Raw genomic sequence first — 15,672 nt, forward strand, 5'->3', positions numbered from 1 at the left:
TGAAGGTGTATTCCAGCTTTAAAAACAAAATAACAAAAATTAAAAAATGTTTTTTTTAAAAAAATGAAAATAATAATATGCTGTTTGGGGGAACAGCAAGATAAATCCCCTGCATCGGTGATGGGCTGAGTGGGCAAGTCCTGTTCCGAGCACTCGTCATTGATTCAGGAAGAAGACAAAAGAGGCAAGGGAGGCAAATGGGAGCCGTGGGAGTTAGGTCGTTTTTTTCTACTTTCTTCCACTCCAGCTGCATATTACTTAAATAGCAAAGTGTGGAATACCCCTTTAAAGATAATGGGGAAACTTATACTTATATTTATAATGGGGAAACTAATAACTTCGTTTTATATTTTTATTTTATTTTTTTTACTTTTTTCGGTCACAAATTTTGTCAAATGTGCTCCATTGCACAAAAAGTGACAGGATTTTTTATTTATTTATAGTTTTGCCTGGAAAGTGGGCAAAACTGGCATATGGTGTGCTACACTATAAGTAGCATAACATACAAGAAACTTACACACACACATACTACTTCATGAAAAAATAAATGATCACAGTGTCTTATCCCAATGAAGTGTTAAAAGGGGTATTCCAGTTCCAAAGGATAGGGGATAAGATGTATGATCGCAGAGGTCCAGCCGCTGGGGACCCCCACGATCTCAGTGCAGCCCCCAGTATTCTTTGTCCGGCGCTGCCACAGAGACGGGGATGTCGGACGAGACATGGATGGCCACGCCCCCTCCATTCATGTCTATGGCAGGGGGCGTGATGGCCGTCAAGCCCCCTCCCATAGACATGAATGGAGGGGCATGACGTCACTAGGGGGCGTGGCCATTACATCACGTCCCCGTATTGGAGGCAGCGCCCGGCAAAGAATGCCGGGGGCTGCACCAGGATCGCGACCCCTGCAATCATTCATCTTATCCCCTATCCTTTGGATAGGGGATGTGATGAATAAAGTCAGAATACCCCTTAAAGTTTTGTTTGTTTTTTTCCCAATGGGTCCATGTGTAATAACACATATAATTATTCTTACATATTTTTATTTTATATTTTCTAGAAGAGGAATTAAGATCATGTATTCCAAGCTTAGCCATTAAATCGATACAGCACCATGTAATACCATGCATGCAGGAAGTGAAAAACCCACTGCTTCATCATTTGATGACTGATGCAGATCTGCACCTTATCCAGCAGGGATAGCATCAAGTAAGTTGTTTTTTATAGCTACACATTGGCCCTCATTTACTATTGCAAACCAACATGTTTTGTCGGGTTGTGCGCCAGATTCTGTCGCATTGCGCCAGAAATTCTGTCTGCGCAAGAATCTGCGCCACAAATCTGTCTGCGCCAGAATGTGCGGCGCAGGGGGCGTGGCCGCTGGGAAAATGGGGTATGGTCTCTGAAAAGGGGTGTGTTCCCGACATTTTCACAAAAACCCAACATATTTACTAAGGTTTCCACATAAAATGTGGTGGATTTCAGCTGAGGAAAACCAGACAGATCAGAGCATGTGTGAAAAAAGCAAAATGTAGGGAAAGCGGAAAATGTAGGGAAACCTTAGTAAATACCGTGGAAAATAAATTGTAGGGAATTAAAACCCACAAAGAAACCTACACAACAATCTTAGTAAATAAGGGCCATTGTCAGCACAAGTTAGCAACCCGACTCAAAAAATTTCCCGGGGAACCATAGTCTTTAATAAGATTAATATAGTCTAAGTGTGACTACACTCACTCCATTTCCTCAACATAAAATTATATCTGTGTGGGACTCAAAAGCATTGTCTACTTCACGTCTGAGTCCTGCACAAAAATGATACACATTTAGAAAATGCCGCCACTATTAGACTAGCTTAGGTCTTTTAAAGTCAATGGGGGAGATTTATCAAAGCTGTCTATGTCCCACATCAATATAGACCAAACTACAGAGGGTTAGGCCGATCTATTTATCAAAAGTCACACGGCTCTTGATAAATTCTGCACACGGACTTGGTGATCTAAGCTTTAGACGGTATTTAAACCTGCTCAAGCATGGTCTGACATTTCAGCGTACTTTCAGCCGATGTGACTTGTCAGCGAAAAGTCGCTTTTGATAAATTCAGCACCAATGCATTTTTCCGTCTAATATAGACTAGAATGCATCATGTTCTAAAAATCCTCTAAAGCTAAAGTCGCAAAAAAGTTGCACATATTTACAATGCGAAAAGTTTAGACAGGAAAAACCAGTCTAAATCCTTTGATAAATCTCCCCCAATGGGTCCGCCGGGAAGCTTTTTTGTATGTTAATAGGATTTAGAATACCCTCAACTCTTACCAGGTATGTGTATAACTGGACAACCAGAAAAGTATTGGGAAAAGAGCTCAGCATTCACTGTGGCGCTCATGAGCAGGATTTTTAGGTCTGGTCTCTGAATCATGACATCTTTCAACACCAAGAGCAGAAAGTCACTAAATAAGGACATAAATACATACATAAATACACATTAAATCACAGCTTTATGAAGTACACCTACACTAATATATGAAAACAGTTATAGTGCAAGAAACTGCGCATTTGTTTTTCTTTAACAAAAAAAGAAATAAAAATAGCAGCAAACACCAGCTGTGGTCAGAGCTGTGGACTCTTCAAATGTTTGTGCCAAGAGACAGAGGGTCCTGCATCCTCTATCCAGTACGGGAGTTAGTGCTATAGAATCACATTAGATCTTACAGTGCTGCTATTTATAGACAGAAACTGCAATGCACATTATTTCAAAAAAGGATTATAGTGCACTTTACGTTTCATTCTAAAGTGGTTATCCCATGAAAAATATTTATCACTTATCCACAGGATAGTTAATAAATGTATAATCACTGGGTGCCCCACCAAGCACTCTTCTACTCCCCTTTGCACAAACACAGCAAGAAGGAATATAGAATGGAGTGGTGGTCACACATATGCCCTGCCTTTTGTTTTTTGTTTTTTTAAAGATAAAGGGAAACAGCCAAAGGAAGTTCTGTACTTCGATGTTTTTCAGTCAACAATGAATGGATCGGCAAGGTGCATGTGTTCCATTTAAATTCCTTCTCAATGCGCAGATGTGCAGTGAGGACACACAGAAGGCTCTGGACCTCTGTTGCAGAGATCATGGGGCACCCGGCAATCATACATTAAACACGTATGGCTAGGTGACAAGTATTTCTGTGCAATAACCCCCTTCAAAAAAAGAAGGTAAGGCTTTCTGTTGTTGGCACAGGGGAATAGGTTTAATATTACTGGCCCGAAAAAACAGTTTTCAAGGTTACCTCTCCTCTGTTCTCTCATGGACTTCATCCACAATGACGTGAGTGACGCCATGCAAAGTGCCATCACCTTCAAGCCTCCGCAACAGGACACCTGTAGTGCAATACAGAAGTCTGGTGGAAGAAGACTGCGAATAAAAGGAAATAGAAGGGGGGTGACAGGGTTACAGGGTTTTTTTTTTTTTTTTTTTTTTGACCAAGCATCAAACACTTTATACAATAACATTTGGACAATGCTGCTGTAGCAGGTTTTGAATTAAAGAGTATTGGTTGTTTGAAAAGATATTTAAAAAATATGCATGGCTTTGTTAGATAAATCATTTACCTACGAAACAACCCGAGTAGGAGTAGCAGAGAATCACGTTCCATTAGACCAAACTCCTTATTGAAGGCAGATGCACACATCTGATTATATACTTCAAAAATTCAAAGTCTGGTCTTAGATAGACAAGGTTTATAGACTCACAGAGAAGAGGCAGTAAGTACCATGGGGGAGATTTATCAAAACCTGTCCACAGGAAAAGTTGTCCAAACAATCAGCTCGCTTCTTTCATTTTTAACAAGGCCTCTGCAAAATGAAAGAAGCGATCTGATTGGTTGCTATGGACAACTGGGCAACTTTTCCTTTTCACATGTTTTGATAAAACTCCCCGGATATGTGTACCGTGACAATACCCAGTCTGATACAAAACAAGTATGAATCTCAAAGTCCCAACCATCAACGTGGGCAAGATAGTAGTCCCAAAAAAAAAAAATAAATAAATAAAAAAACACAACAATACCCCAATTGCAGCTTGGATTGAGGGGAATGGACATTGGGGGGCCTGTCAATTTTATGTTTTATTTGTTGGAGGGTAACTGCTTTTGGGACCCTCACCTAGCCTAGAACAATAGAATACAGTGGAATACAATAGAATAGGTGAAATTACATTTATTGGGTGGGGGGCACCAAATTGAGCCCTTGGCCCAGGTGAATGGTGCCCTATATGGCAGTGTTTCTCAAGCGCGGTGCTCAAGTACCCCCCCAACAGGTCATGTTTTCTGGATTTCCTTAGTCTTTCACAGGTGATATAATTATGGTCAGTGAATCAGGCATCACCACAGTCATATCACCTGTAAAAGACTAAGGAGATCCAGAAAACATGACCTGTTGGGGGTACTTGAGCACCGCGGCATTCAGATTGTCCCTGGACATAGATTGTTTTGACCATAGCTCCGAAACACACTGCTGTCAGATTTTCTATACCAAGTTTATAATGCAAGAAGCAGACACTCCACTAACCTTAACACTCTCCAGTCTAATCTGATAGCCCACAGAGATGCCAACTCTCTCAGCTCTCTCCTGAGCCACTCTTTCTGCCACAGAAATGGCAGATATCCTTCGTGGCTGTGTACATACAATATTGCAAACAAGGCTGGCAGATCCTTGCAAAGATGCATCCAGTATAAATTGTGGAATCTGGGTTGTCTTACCACATCTAGAGAGAAAAAAATATAACACATGACGAGTATGAGAGAAGTGACCTTCTGGGTTATAAAAAACATGGTGGTTTCTTTAGGAACCCAGTGTAATGACTTCATAGAAGTACATTCCTAAAGTAAACAGCAAGTGTGAATTTAGCTCTAGACCCTGAATATCAGTTCAATATCTAATGAGCACACACAGATGGTTCCATATAATAATAAGTATGTGCTATTACATTGAATGAAGCATGCTGCACAAGTTATACACAGGTTAAAAAGGTATTCACATTATGTGAAGTGAAGATATAGCACTATGATAGGTCATCACTTTAGGTTTGCTGTTGTGCTGCATGCTCTTCAGAGTACAGTGCCACTCCAGCCACTGCTTTGCGTGGAATCATATGAAGAGAATGCAGTGTTACACCAGCACTGTTACCCCTTCATTTTTATATGTCCGATCTACAGCCAATGTAAAGCTATAGCATATTCCAGTAATATACTAACACTTTACAAGATTGTTTTAACCATTTAAATACTGAATTAACATGCATAGTAATTTCTAATGTTTTTAGGTGACAGAACTATCCAAAAGTGCTTTGAATATTTTGGTATACTTAAAGTGAACCTGTAATCACTTTTATGCCACCTGGTCTAGGAGGGTGATCCTGGTGGCTTCTGCCTACTCCACTGTCCTTCAATCAATTAAGACTGCTGGGGCTGGAAACTGTGGTTCAGGTGGCAAGTGATGACAGGTTCCCTTGATTTGTCTGGATTGAACAGATTCTTAAGACTATGGATGCCTGGTCAAAATCAGATAATTTGAGGGGACTTGTTGTCCCCTATCACTGTTTGATTTGGTTTTATAATGTGTGCAGGGATGTTAGTGTAGCATGTGGTATGATGAATTGCGCAGAGAGACCCATGATGCATGCTGTACTATGTACAGTAATATTTTGTGTATTGTTACCTCACCTATGCTGTGTCGCAGTACACTGTACGTATGTCTAATAGGATTGTTTCATAATAAAGTTATTTTCAATCAAAATAGTTGTTGTAGCACTGCCAGAGCAAGTTAAGGCTGGATTCAGACCTGCATTGTATTAGGTAAAAGGAGCAAAACACAACACAGTGCCAGTAGATTCTTTACAAGACGGGCACCAACAGCACCTATGGGATCACAGGGATGTTAATGGGATTTTTCAGGTTTCGGCTGTATTGTCCAACATTTCACTGCACAAAACAGCGTAGCATACTGCTCTATTTTGCCCTGTATTTTTTATTATTTTTGATAGAACCTTTGATTGAGCCTCCAAGCCACGTGTGTTCCCAGCCAAGATATTAAGTCTCAAGACTAAGCAGGAAATAAAAATAAATGCATTGTAAAATACATGAAAATGTTTTAAAGGGGTACTCCAGTGGAAAAATTTTTTTTTTTTTTTTTTAAATCAACTGGTGCCAGAAAGGTAAATTACTTCTATTTAAAAATCCTAATCCTTCCAATACTTATCAGCTGCTGTATAGTACAGAGGAAGTTCTTTTCTTTTTGAATTTCTTTTCTGTCTGCCCACAGTGCTCTCTGCTGACACCTCTGTCCATGTCAGGAACTGTCCAGAGCAAAAAAAAATAAAAATGTTTTCCACCGGAGTACCCCATTAATCCCTTAAGGACTCAGCCCATTTGGACCTTAAGGACTCAGACAATTTTATTTTTACGTTTTCGTTTTTTCCTCCTAACCTTCAAAAAATCATAACTCTTTTATATTTTCATCCACAGACTAGTATGAGGGCTTGTTTTTTGCGCGAGCAACTGTCAGTTGTAATGCCATCACTCACTTTATCATAAAATGTATGGCGCAACCAAAAAAATACTATTTGTGTGGGGAAATTAAAAAGAAAACCGCAATTTTGCAAATTTTGGAAGGTTTTGTTTTCACGCCGTACAATTTATGGTAAAAATGACATCTGTTTTTTATTCTCTGGGTCAATATGATTAAAATGATACCCATGATTATACACTTTTCTATTACTGTTGCGCTTAAAAAAAAAAAATCGCAAACTTTTTAACCAAATTAGTACGTTTAAAATCCCCCTATTTAGAAGACCTTTTTCATTTTTCCGTATAAGCGGTGGTATGAGGGCTAATTTTTTGAGCCGTGATCTGTACTTTTTATTAATACCATATTGGCTTATACAAAACTTTTTTTAAATTTTTTATTAATTTTTTTTGGAATAAAATGTTATAAAAAAAAGCAGCTATTTTGGACTTTTTTTTTTTTTTTACGTTCACGCCGTTCACCGTACGGGATCATTTACATTTTATTTTAATAGTTCGGATATTTACGCACGCGGCGATACCAAATATGTATATAATTTTTTTTATTTTATTTTTTTTACACTTTTTGGGGGAAAAATAGGGAAAATGGGACAATTTACGTTTTTATTGGGGGAGGGGGTTTTTCACATTTTTTTTACTTTATTTTTTTACTTTTATTTTTACACTTTAATAGTCCCCATAGGGGACTATTTAAAGCAATCACTCGATTGCTAATCCTGTTCAGTGCTATGTATAGGACAAAGCACTGATCAGGGTTATCGGTCATCTTCTGCTCTGGTCTGCGGAGCAGAAGACTCCCGGAAGGCAGCGGAGCCAGGTGAGGGGACCTCCGTCTGCCGTGCAGGATGATCGGATCGCCGCGGCAGCGCTGCGGGCGATCTGATCATCCTGTTAAGTGACCGCGATGCTGCAGATGCCGTGATCGGTATTGATCACGGCATCTGAGGGGTTAATGGCGGACATCCGCAGGATCGTGGGTGTCCGCCATTACCGGCGGGTCCCTGGCTGTGATCCACAGCCGGGACCTGCGGCGCATGATGCCGGCATCGCTCCGATGCCCGCGGTTATGGTTAGGACGTAAATGTACATCCTGGTGCGTTAAGTACCACATCACCAGGACGTACATTTACGTCCTGCGTCGTTAAGGGGTTAAGACATGATGCAATAGTCTCCTGTATTAAAATGTGCCATGGGTAAAAGACATACCTGTAAAAGCCAAGTACAATACACTTACCCTGTCATTCCACAAACAACCAGGACCTGATGCCTAGCCAGGTTTTTCAGTATGGCATCTTGTTGCTCCCATGCTGGTAGCTTCATCCTCTCTTGAAGCATAGACTGGTAACGTTTGGTAGCCTAGGAAGATAATTCAAGTTAATGTCATCTCTTGGTGCGTGTCTGCGGCATCTGAGCTCCCCTAAATTTGCATGTATTGCACACACCCCTTAATAAAGCTGTCTACCTCACAAGATACTGGCGAGTGCCACCCATCATTCCTCTTTCATTGTATTTTATGTATAACATTGGCAGCCATTCATTTATATGTATATAGTGATGCAAGGAGTGGCTGCTCTGTACAATATGGTCAATATACCTGTTTGGTCTTGAAATGCTTACAGATCTTGGCATTCTCTGTAAGAAAAGCTTTGGGGTTCAAGTATTTTTTGGCTTGTGTTTTCTTAAGATTGGCATAACTTTCATTTTCTACCACCACAGCCAAATTGTCCAGTTCATCGTCTTCTGTCTGGATAAGTTTATTAAACTCTTCCCTCACAATAGTCACCTCCTTCTTACCTAGTAACGGAAACACGACAGGCATAGAATTACTGATACGAATATAAAGACAAGGCATACTGGTAAAATTATTAAGACAATCACATAGCAACACAATAGGCACCTTCTGCTAATTTAATGAATTGATAGCATGTTTGTTACCATGAAAAATAAATTATTATAGAGGAGTTAATCTACAGATTCTCCAAATCCGAATCTAATGAATTAGGCATCAATTCATTTAGTCCTAAAAGAGGTTATCTAGCAATAAAAACACAGAACTAATTTCTTTTAAAAAAAAAAAACAGCACCGCATATGGCCCCAGGTTGTTTGTGGCATTGCAGCTCAGTTCCATTGAAGTGAAGGGAGCTAAGTTGTAATACCACACACAATCTGAGGAAATGGGTGCTGCTCATTTTGGATGAAATTAGCTCTGTGTTCCTAACCCTGAATAACCCCTTTAAAGAAGTCGTTCCACAGAGACTGAGGTCTGAATGTCTCCTACTTCTCCAGGAAGCCAGAGCATGGATAGTGAAATTACTTTTTTTTGTCCATGGATCAACAGCCAGTTCAATAGATTTTTTTTAACCCATATGAATTTATAAGCCCCATGTGCTTAATTAGGGCTTTTCTGTTTTGTATAAAAAAAACTAAATCAGTGTATAAAGAAAAGTTGTTCAACTTTCTTATATACTTTATGTTTCTGTACTTAAGATCTCTGCTGGCTGTCATGGAGATTTTGTGCGGATTCAAATCAGTAGAAATACAAATTCCCACAACATATTTAACTATAGCTACTACTATTCACTTAGGAAGGGATGGATTTTGTATTTTTCTTATATAGACCCGTACTAAATCTCTAGAAAAACCCTGCACCTTACAGACACAGGAAGGAGACATGTCATCAGAATGCCCCAGTAGTGCAGTCCAAGGGGTGTCATTCTGTAACTTTAAGGATATCCTTTCCTATATGACTGTGCAGAGGATAGCTGTCATTGGGGGTCACGAGGGAGCCTGAGGAAACCCCGACAGGGGTAAAACAGCCGCCGTCACCCAGGAGAGATGTCCTTGCAAAATCTGCTCTGCACACGGGGGAGAAATGCTGGCCTTTGCTAATGTAATGTTAATCTCACTTCATGAATAAAGCAAGCAGAAGTTTGGATGAATCCAGTGAGTGCACTCGTCTTTTGCCTTTATCAAGTAAATAGAACAGCGTTAATTTCCTATGTGAAAAAATAGAAGTATTCCGGCTCTATCCCTGGTCTGGATCTCGAGCAGGGAGAAGGTGTGTACCTCACCCAGAACAATAGAAATGAAGGAAGTAAACTCCAGCTCGGTTCATGAACATGTGGCTTTATTCACATCAACGAGGCAACAGGTACAGGGAGGAAGTGACTCATTTCGGCCAGGTGCTGGCCTTAGTCGTACCACTAAGGCCAGCACCTGGCCGAAATGCACTTCCTCCCTGTACCTGTTGCCTCGTTGATGTGAATAAAGCCACATGTTCATGAACCGAGCTGGAGTTTACTTCCTTCATTTCTAGTGTTAATTTCCTGTACAGCACTAGCAAAGTATAATGTCAAAAAATTATATAAGATAATGAATGCCCCCAGCAGTGTTGTTTGATCTTTGCGGTACACACCAAATAAAAAAACAACAAAAATGAAATTAAAAGGCCTCAAATACCCTGGACGTGACCTGATAAAAGCATTTCAATACCTTCGGGAGCACGAGTTGGTTTTTCAGAGCTCAATGGTTTATTAACAATTATGGGTGGTTTCTTGATTTCTGATATAGGCCGTATGACAGGTGGTGGGACACTGTAGCGATGATGTGTATTGGCAAGTAACTGTAAAATATCATCTTCATCCTCCAAGCAGCTGACAAGGGAAAAGACGACAGGTTCGCCGGTTTGAGCAACAGTTAATGCTTTTTCATACAAGTACTCTGCCATGTGTAGGCGACAACCCATTGGAAGATTCTCATTAAGTGAATGAAATGCTATGAGTGGTGCTTGATAAGGGTATTTATTGTCTTTTGGGAACCGGATTTCCAGTTCGTACAGGTAGCCGGTGTCATTAGCACTTAGGTGAGAGTCATCCTTCATATTCTGCTTTGGGGATTCATGCCTAAATCTACATTTAGACCCAAAATGGCAATTTTCTCCTTTCAAAAAAAACTTGCAGATATTATTAGGTGTTGGTTTTACAAAATTTTTGGCACGGTCCGGATTTCTGGGTTTCTGAAGCCTGTCTGTTAGGTAACCAAGCTCAAGTCCCACAGTCCATACACTGTTTGGGATCCTCTCAATAAACTTCTCCCCACAAATCGAGCTGAGGACAAAGGCTTCCTCCTGACGCAAGGCCAAGATGTCTTCCATGCTGATTTGATCAGCAGTCCGTGGCATTTTAGTCTGGATGCCAAATGCTTCTGAAAAACACTGCAGCAACAAGTATTCGAGGGATGATCCAACATCTCCATCATGGGTCCTCAAGGCGGTCAAACATCTCTCACGGTCAAAACCGTAACTGCAGAAATGCAAAAGTATACTGTTATCACCCTCTATAAATACACAAAAGGCAAATGGCATTTATTTCTGAAGATGATTCTCAGGGAAGGCTGTCTAGCACACTGATTGACCTACCGAGATAGTTTCCCTATAGCAAAAGGTGATATGACTGCCTCAGGTAACATCTTGGTAGGTGCCTCTGGGGAAAGCTTCCCAGCTACTCCCAGTGCTTCTTGTGGAGAAGACCAAAGATCAAATCCCAAATCAGCCTCACAGTGTTCATCTTCATCCTCTTCTTCCCCATCTTGGGAGCTGCTGTACTCATAATCTTCCTCCAAGTCTGACCCCACATCACTGTGTATGATAGTATATTTCTGCTTTAGTGTTATTTATGTAATCTTGACTATAACATACATGTATGTATTGCACAACCTCTATTTAGAAGTACTCTTTACAAATCACACAGAATGAAAAAGAAAATACACTCTTCAGGATTATATCTACTTACTCAACAACCGTGTCTAGATCTGGCTCTTGAAGATCACGCAAAAGAGCTTTGACACGTTCTTGGTTCTCAGTGGTCATGTGCAGAGTCTGAAGAGGAGTGCTGTGGGTATTGCCACCACGGGACCGCTGGGCACGTCGGTTACAATGACTAAAACTAAAAAATAGAAGGCGTGATATACAAAAAGGAGAACATGTGCACATTAATAGCAAGAAACTTTTTTGTTAAAGAAAGAAACTTCTACCACCATAAAAATATTATGGCTTTTGGCTAGAGCTATCGGTCTCTAGTCTCTTAGGCCGGTTTCACACTACGGAATTTCCGAGCTGAATTCTTTTTTTAAATTCCACTTGAAAATTTCGGTGCCACAGAGTCCCATTGCTGGCAATGGGATTCCACTGCACAGTAACTGGCTTGCCAATCAGCCTCACTGCACAGGGCCCCGCTTGTCCCCACTGCACAGGGCCCCGCTTGTCCCCACTGCACAGGGCCCCGCTTGTCCCCACTGCACAGAGCCCCGCTTGTCCCCACTGCACAGAGCCCCGCTTGTCCCCACTGCACAGAGCCCCGCTCGTCCCCACTGCACAGAGCCCCGCTCGTCCCCACTGCACAGAGCCCCGCTCGTCCCCACTGCACAGAGCCCCGCTCGTCCCCACTGCACAGAGCCCCGCTCGTCCCCACTGCACAGAGCCCCGCTCGTCCCCACTGCACAGAGCCCCGCTCGTCCCCACTGCACAGAGCCCCGCTCGTCCCCACTGCACAGAGCCCCGCTCGTCCCCACTGCACAGAGCCCCGCTCGTCCCCACTGCACAGAGCCCCGCTCGTCCCCACTGCACAGAGCCCCGCTCGTCCCCACTGCACAGAGCCCCGCTCGTCCCCACTGCACAGAGCCCCGCTCGTCCCCACTGCACAGAGCCCCGCTCGTCCCCACTGCACAGAGCCCCGCTCGTCCCCACTGCACAGAGCCCCGCTCGTCCCCACTGCACAGAGCCCCGCTCGTCCCCACTGCACAGAGCCCTGCTCGTCCCACCCATTCCTATATTTTGTCTCTGCACAGAGACACACAGGCGATAGCTGCAGGGACATGCCAGGATTTTTACACCCAAATGACAGTTACACTTTAATGATAGTAAAATCTCTTTTTTTTGCGGGAGACTTTGGGGAACTTTGCCACAGGTCTTCTTTAAAGGGAATGTGTCACATTAAACATGCAATCTGATCTACCAGTATAATAATATAGAGAAGAGAGCAGTTTAGCAGACTGACATAGGTATCTTCTGCCCATTCTATTGCTTTAGGCTAGGATCACAAAGTATAATTTGGTGCAGTTTTTTTAATATATTTTTCAGCCACAAAGAAAAAAAAAAAGTTATCCTAAAGGGCCAACATGCAGAACGAGAAGACTCAAATATTCAATAAAAAACTGCACTGTGAACCCAGCCAAACAGAGGTAATGTCAGTGACACTATTTACCTTGGCAGTCTCTCTGGTTTTCTAGAGAAGCATATGTCATCTCCATCATCCCATGCTTTACTAGAGCTTTTCTTGCCTCCTATTCCACCACCTCCTCCTCCAGGTTCAGCCCCGAATCTTCCGCCTCTACTCCCTCCTCGGCCACTGCCACCTCCTCGGCCACTGCCACCTCCTCGGCCACTGCCACCTCCACGGCCACTGCCACCTCCTCTTCTGCCCCCTCTACCGGAACCACGTCCTTTGCCACCGCCTTTGTTTGGTTTGCCTTTCCTCCTTGTAGGAAAATCCATCTGTGGATACACAATATCACATCACATTATACATATATCCCACACTTCATATATCATACCTGGACTTCCCGCCAACTGTTTCATAACATTTTATGTCTGCAGCAGAATATAGACTGCTGTAACCAGAGCCTGTCTTCTGCTGACTGATTTATATGGCAGCTGTGAGGAGACTGAAGTCTCTGCAACCCCCAATGCGTAAGACTCATTCAATCGTCATGATCGAAAAAGTGGAAAACATTTTAAAGTTGTAGCTATAAAACTGGCACAAAAGTCGCTAGAAAATACTACTACATTAATATACTGTATAGAAAAACTAAGGGGTGAAATTTAAACCAAATTGTCTAAGTAGCTTTATAGAAGGCAATACATAATGCATTAAGGTGCGTTCACACTACGGAATTCCATGAGCGGAATTACGCGAGCAGAATTCCGTGGTGTGAACTTAACATTAGTGTGAATGGGTCTCCGCAAGATCCGTTCACACTGTGGAATTTAAGCGGCGGACAATTCCACCGCTGAAATTGTTCCGCGCAAAGAAAGAACATGTTCATTCTTTGCGCGGATTCATCCACACCTGTGCTTAGGAAAAGTTGACCAGTTGCCCATAGCAACCAATCAGATCACTTCTTTCCTTTTTCAGAGACCTTTTCCAAACTGAAAAGGTCGACTTTTCCTCTGCACAGGTTTTGATGAATCTCCCCTTATGTACCAACTTTCTATTTGGGAATGCTGGAGTGAGACAGAATAGAACAGGTCCCCAACTTGTGACTCTCTCTCTCATAATAAAAAAAAAAAAACTACAACTCCCATCATGCCCTGGTAGCAGAAATTTTGATTCTCTATTGCAAAACTACAACTCTCATCATGGCCAGACAGGCAAAAGTGTGACCATCAAACTGTTGCAAAACTACAACTCTCATCATTACCCTGATAGCAGAAATTTTAACTCTCCATCTGTTGCAAAACTACAACTCCCATCGTGCCTGGACAGCCATAGGCTGTCCAGGCATGATGGGAGTTGTAGTTTTGCTACAGCTGGAGAGCCACAGGCTCGTGAACGCTGGTACAGAGGCCTGAAAAAGGACTGATGCGGCCGGGCATGGGTCCTTTTTCATTCCGCCTGCGCTTGCTCCCTGCATGTCAATCAGACAGGCAGGGAGCGAGCGCATTGTCTCCCCGGCCAATAGCTGGGAGGCCACTCCTACCGCACATTGCCGCTGTCCCTGCACGCCCACTGCCGGACGCTGCAGTAAGTGTAATGAGGGAACGGGGTATGCGGGAGGTGGGGTTTGTGATGGAGGGAATGGCGCGGGGGGTGGGAGATGGAGGGGACGGGACAGGCTAGCGCCGCATGTAACTAACTAATAGTTTATCTACACAGGGTTCCTCCAGCTGTTTCAATACTACAACTCCCAGCATGCCCTGACGGCCAATAGATGTCAGGGCAAGCTGGGAGTTGTAGTGGTGAAACAGCTGGAGGCACCCTGTGTAGATGAACTAAGGGCAGAAGTCCCCCCCCCCCCAGCAGGCATCAGTGACGTGGTGCCTGCTGGGGAAGTCTGCCTGGTAGTGAGCACACTGTCAGGCAGACAAAAGGCATTTTTAATATAGTAAAAATAAAAATTAAAAGCAGGGATAAGGTTAGGGATAGATGTGCAATAGGCAGGGACAGGTAAAAAAAATAGGATGGTGGGAGCTACTCTTTAAACAATAATAATCCACAGATCAATACATTGTAACCTGTTGTGACCCCCCCCCCAGCTATTGTAGTACTACTAACATCAGCATGCTCTGTCCAGCTGTAGACACTTTTCCAGCCCTAAATTAAATGACATGCCCCTAAGACCCCCTTTCTTTGTTTATTGTCACCGTTTATCGTGTACAATAAAGATTGGTCTATCTGTACAAATCAGAGACAACATCACTACAACAATACACACATTTACTCACTTCTACCACAGGACGGAGGGGCAACTTCCTGTAGAGTCACGTGACGCACGCGCAGCCGGCATCCCAGACCGGCCCCTGCCACCCTATTGGTCTGTTATACTTTACGCCACATTTTTCCCGCCTCCTCAGTGAGGGGCGCTTTGCCATGGTAACGCAGTAGCTTGGTTTGTGTGCTTTACCCGGAAGCAACTATGGAACAGGGGACAGTGGAAGCTGGCGGTAAGAATGCGGTTATACGGTATGATAGGGCGGATTGTCATTGTCAATAATAACCCTATAAACGATGAGATATGATGTCACCACTGCTAGAAACGGTATACTTTTCTCTTCAATTAGGAATTCATCAAGACCTGTACTGAGGAAAAGATGACCAGTTGCACATGACAACCAATTAGATTAATTGATGTTCTTTTATTTTTCAGAGTCCTTTTTAAAAATGAAAGAAACGATCTGATTGGTTGCTGTGGGGGAACTGGGCTACTTTTCCTTTGCACATGTTTTGATGAAACTTAGGGTGCATTCACACCACGTTTTTGCATTACAGTTCCCGTATCAGTTTTTTGATGAAAAACGGATTCCTCAAAACCGGA

The 15,672-nt window shown here is 42.6% G+C and overlaps 2 protein-coding genes across 5 annotated transcripts in view; one reads left to right on the top strand and one right to left on the bottom strand.

Moving 5' to 3' along the window:
* The window catches only part of DHX57 (DExH-box helicase 57), a 75,969-nt gene extending 60,769 nt beyond the window's left edge, over positions 1–15,200 (bottom strand). Inside the window, exons 1-10 of one of the 3 annotated variants that reach the window (XM_056567457.1) lie at positions 15,083–15,198; positions 12,843–13,132; positions 11,373–11,525; positions 11,000–11,218; positions 10,075–10,883; positions 8,176–8,375; positions 7,816–7,937; positions 4,567–4,762; positions 3,288–3,412; positions 2,317–2,450 (exon numbers count right to left, since the gene is read on the bottom strand). In XM_056567457.1, coding sequence (XP_056423432.1) covers positions 2,317–2,450; positions 3,288–3,412; positions 4,567–4,762; positions 7,816–7,937; positions 8,176–8,375; positions 10,075–10,883; positions 11,000–11,218; positions 11,373–11,525; positions 12,843–13,132 — 2,248 coding nt within the window. In that variant the 5' untranslated portion in view covers positions 15,083–15,198. Of the gene's footprint in view, positions 1–2,316; positions 2,451–3,287; positions 3,413–4,566; positions 4,763–7,815; positions 7,938–8,175; positions 8,376–10,074; positions 10,884–10,999; positions 11,219–11,372; positions 11,526–12,842; positions 13,133–14,912; positions 15,023–15,082 lie in introns of those variants that run through there. The other 2 variants (XM_056567458.1, XM_056567459.1) reach the window with 2 other exon arrangements.
* The window catches only part of MORN2 (MORN repeat containing 2), a 56,118-nt gene continuing 55,574 nt past the window's right edge, over positions 15,129–15,672 (top strand). Inside the window, exon 1 of one of the 2 annotated variants that reach the window (XM_056567460.1) lies at positions 15,129–15,301. In XM_056567460.1, the coding sequence (XP_056423435.1) occupies positions 15,274–15,301 (28 nt within the window). In that variant the 5' untranslated portion in view covers positions 15,129–15,273. Of the gene's footprint in view, positions 15,321–15,672 lie in introns of both variants that reach the window. The other variant, XM_056567461.1, reaches the window with a different exon arrangement.

Source organism: Hyla sarda, chromosome 3 (genome assembly GCF_029499605.1).
Source record: "Hyla sarda isolate aHylSar1 chromosome 3, aHylSar1.hap1, whole genome shotgun sequence".
Classification (NCBI taxonomy): Eukaryota; Metazoa; Chordata; class Amphibia; order Anura; family Hylidae; genus Hyla; species Hyla sarda.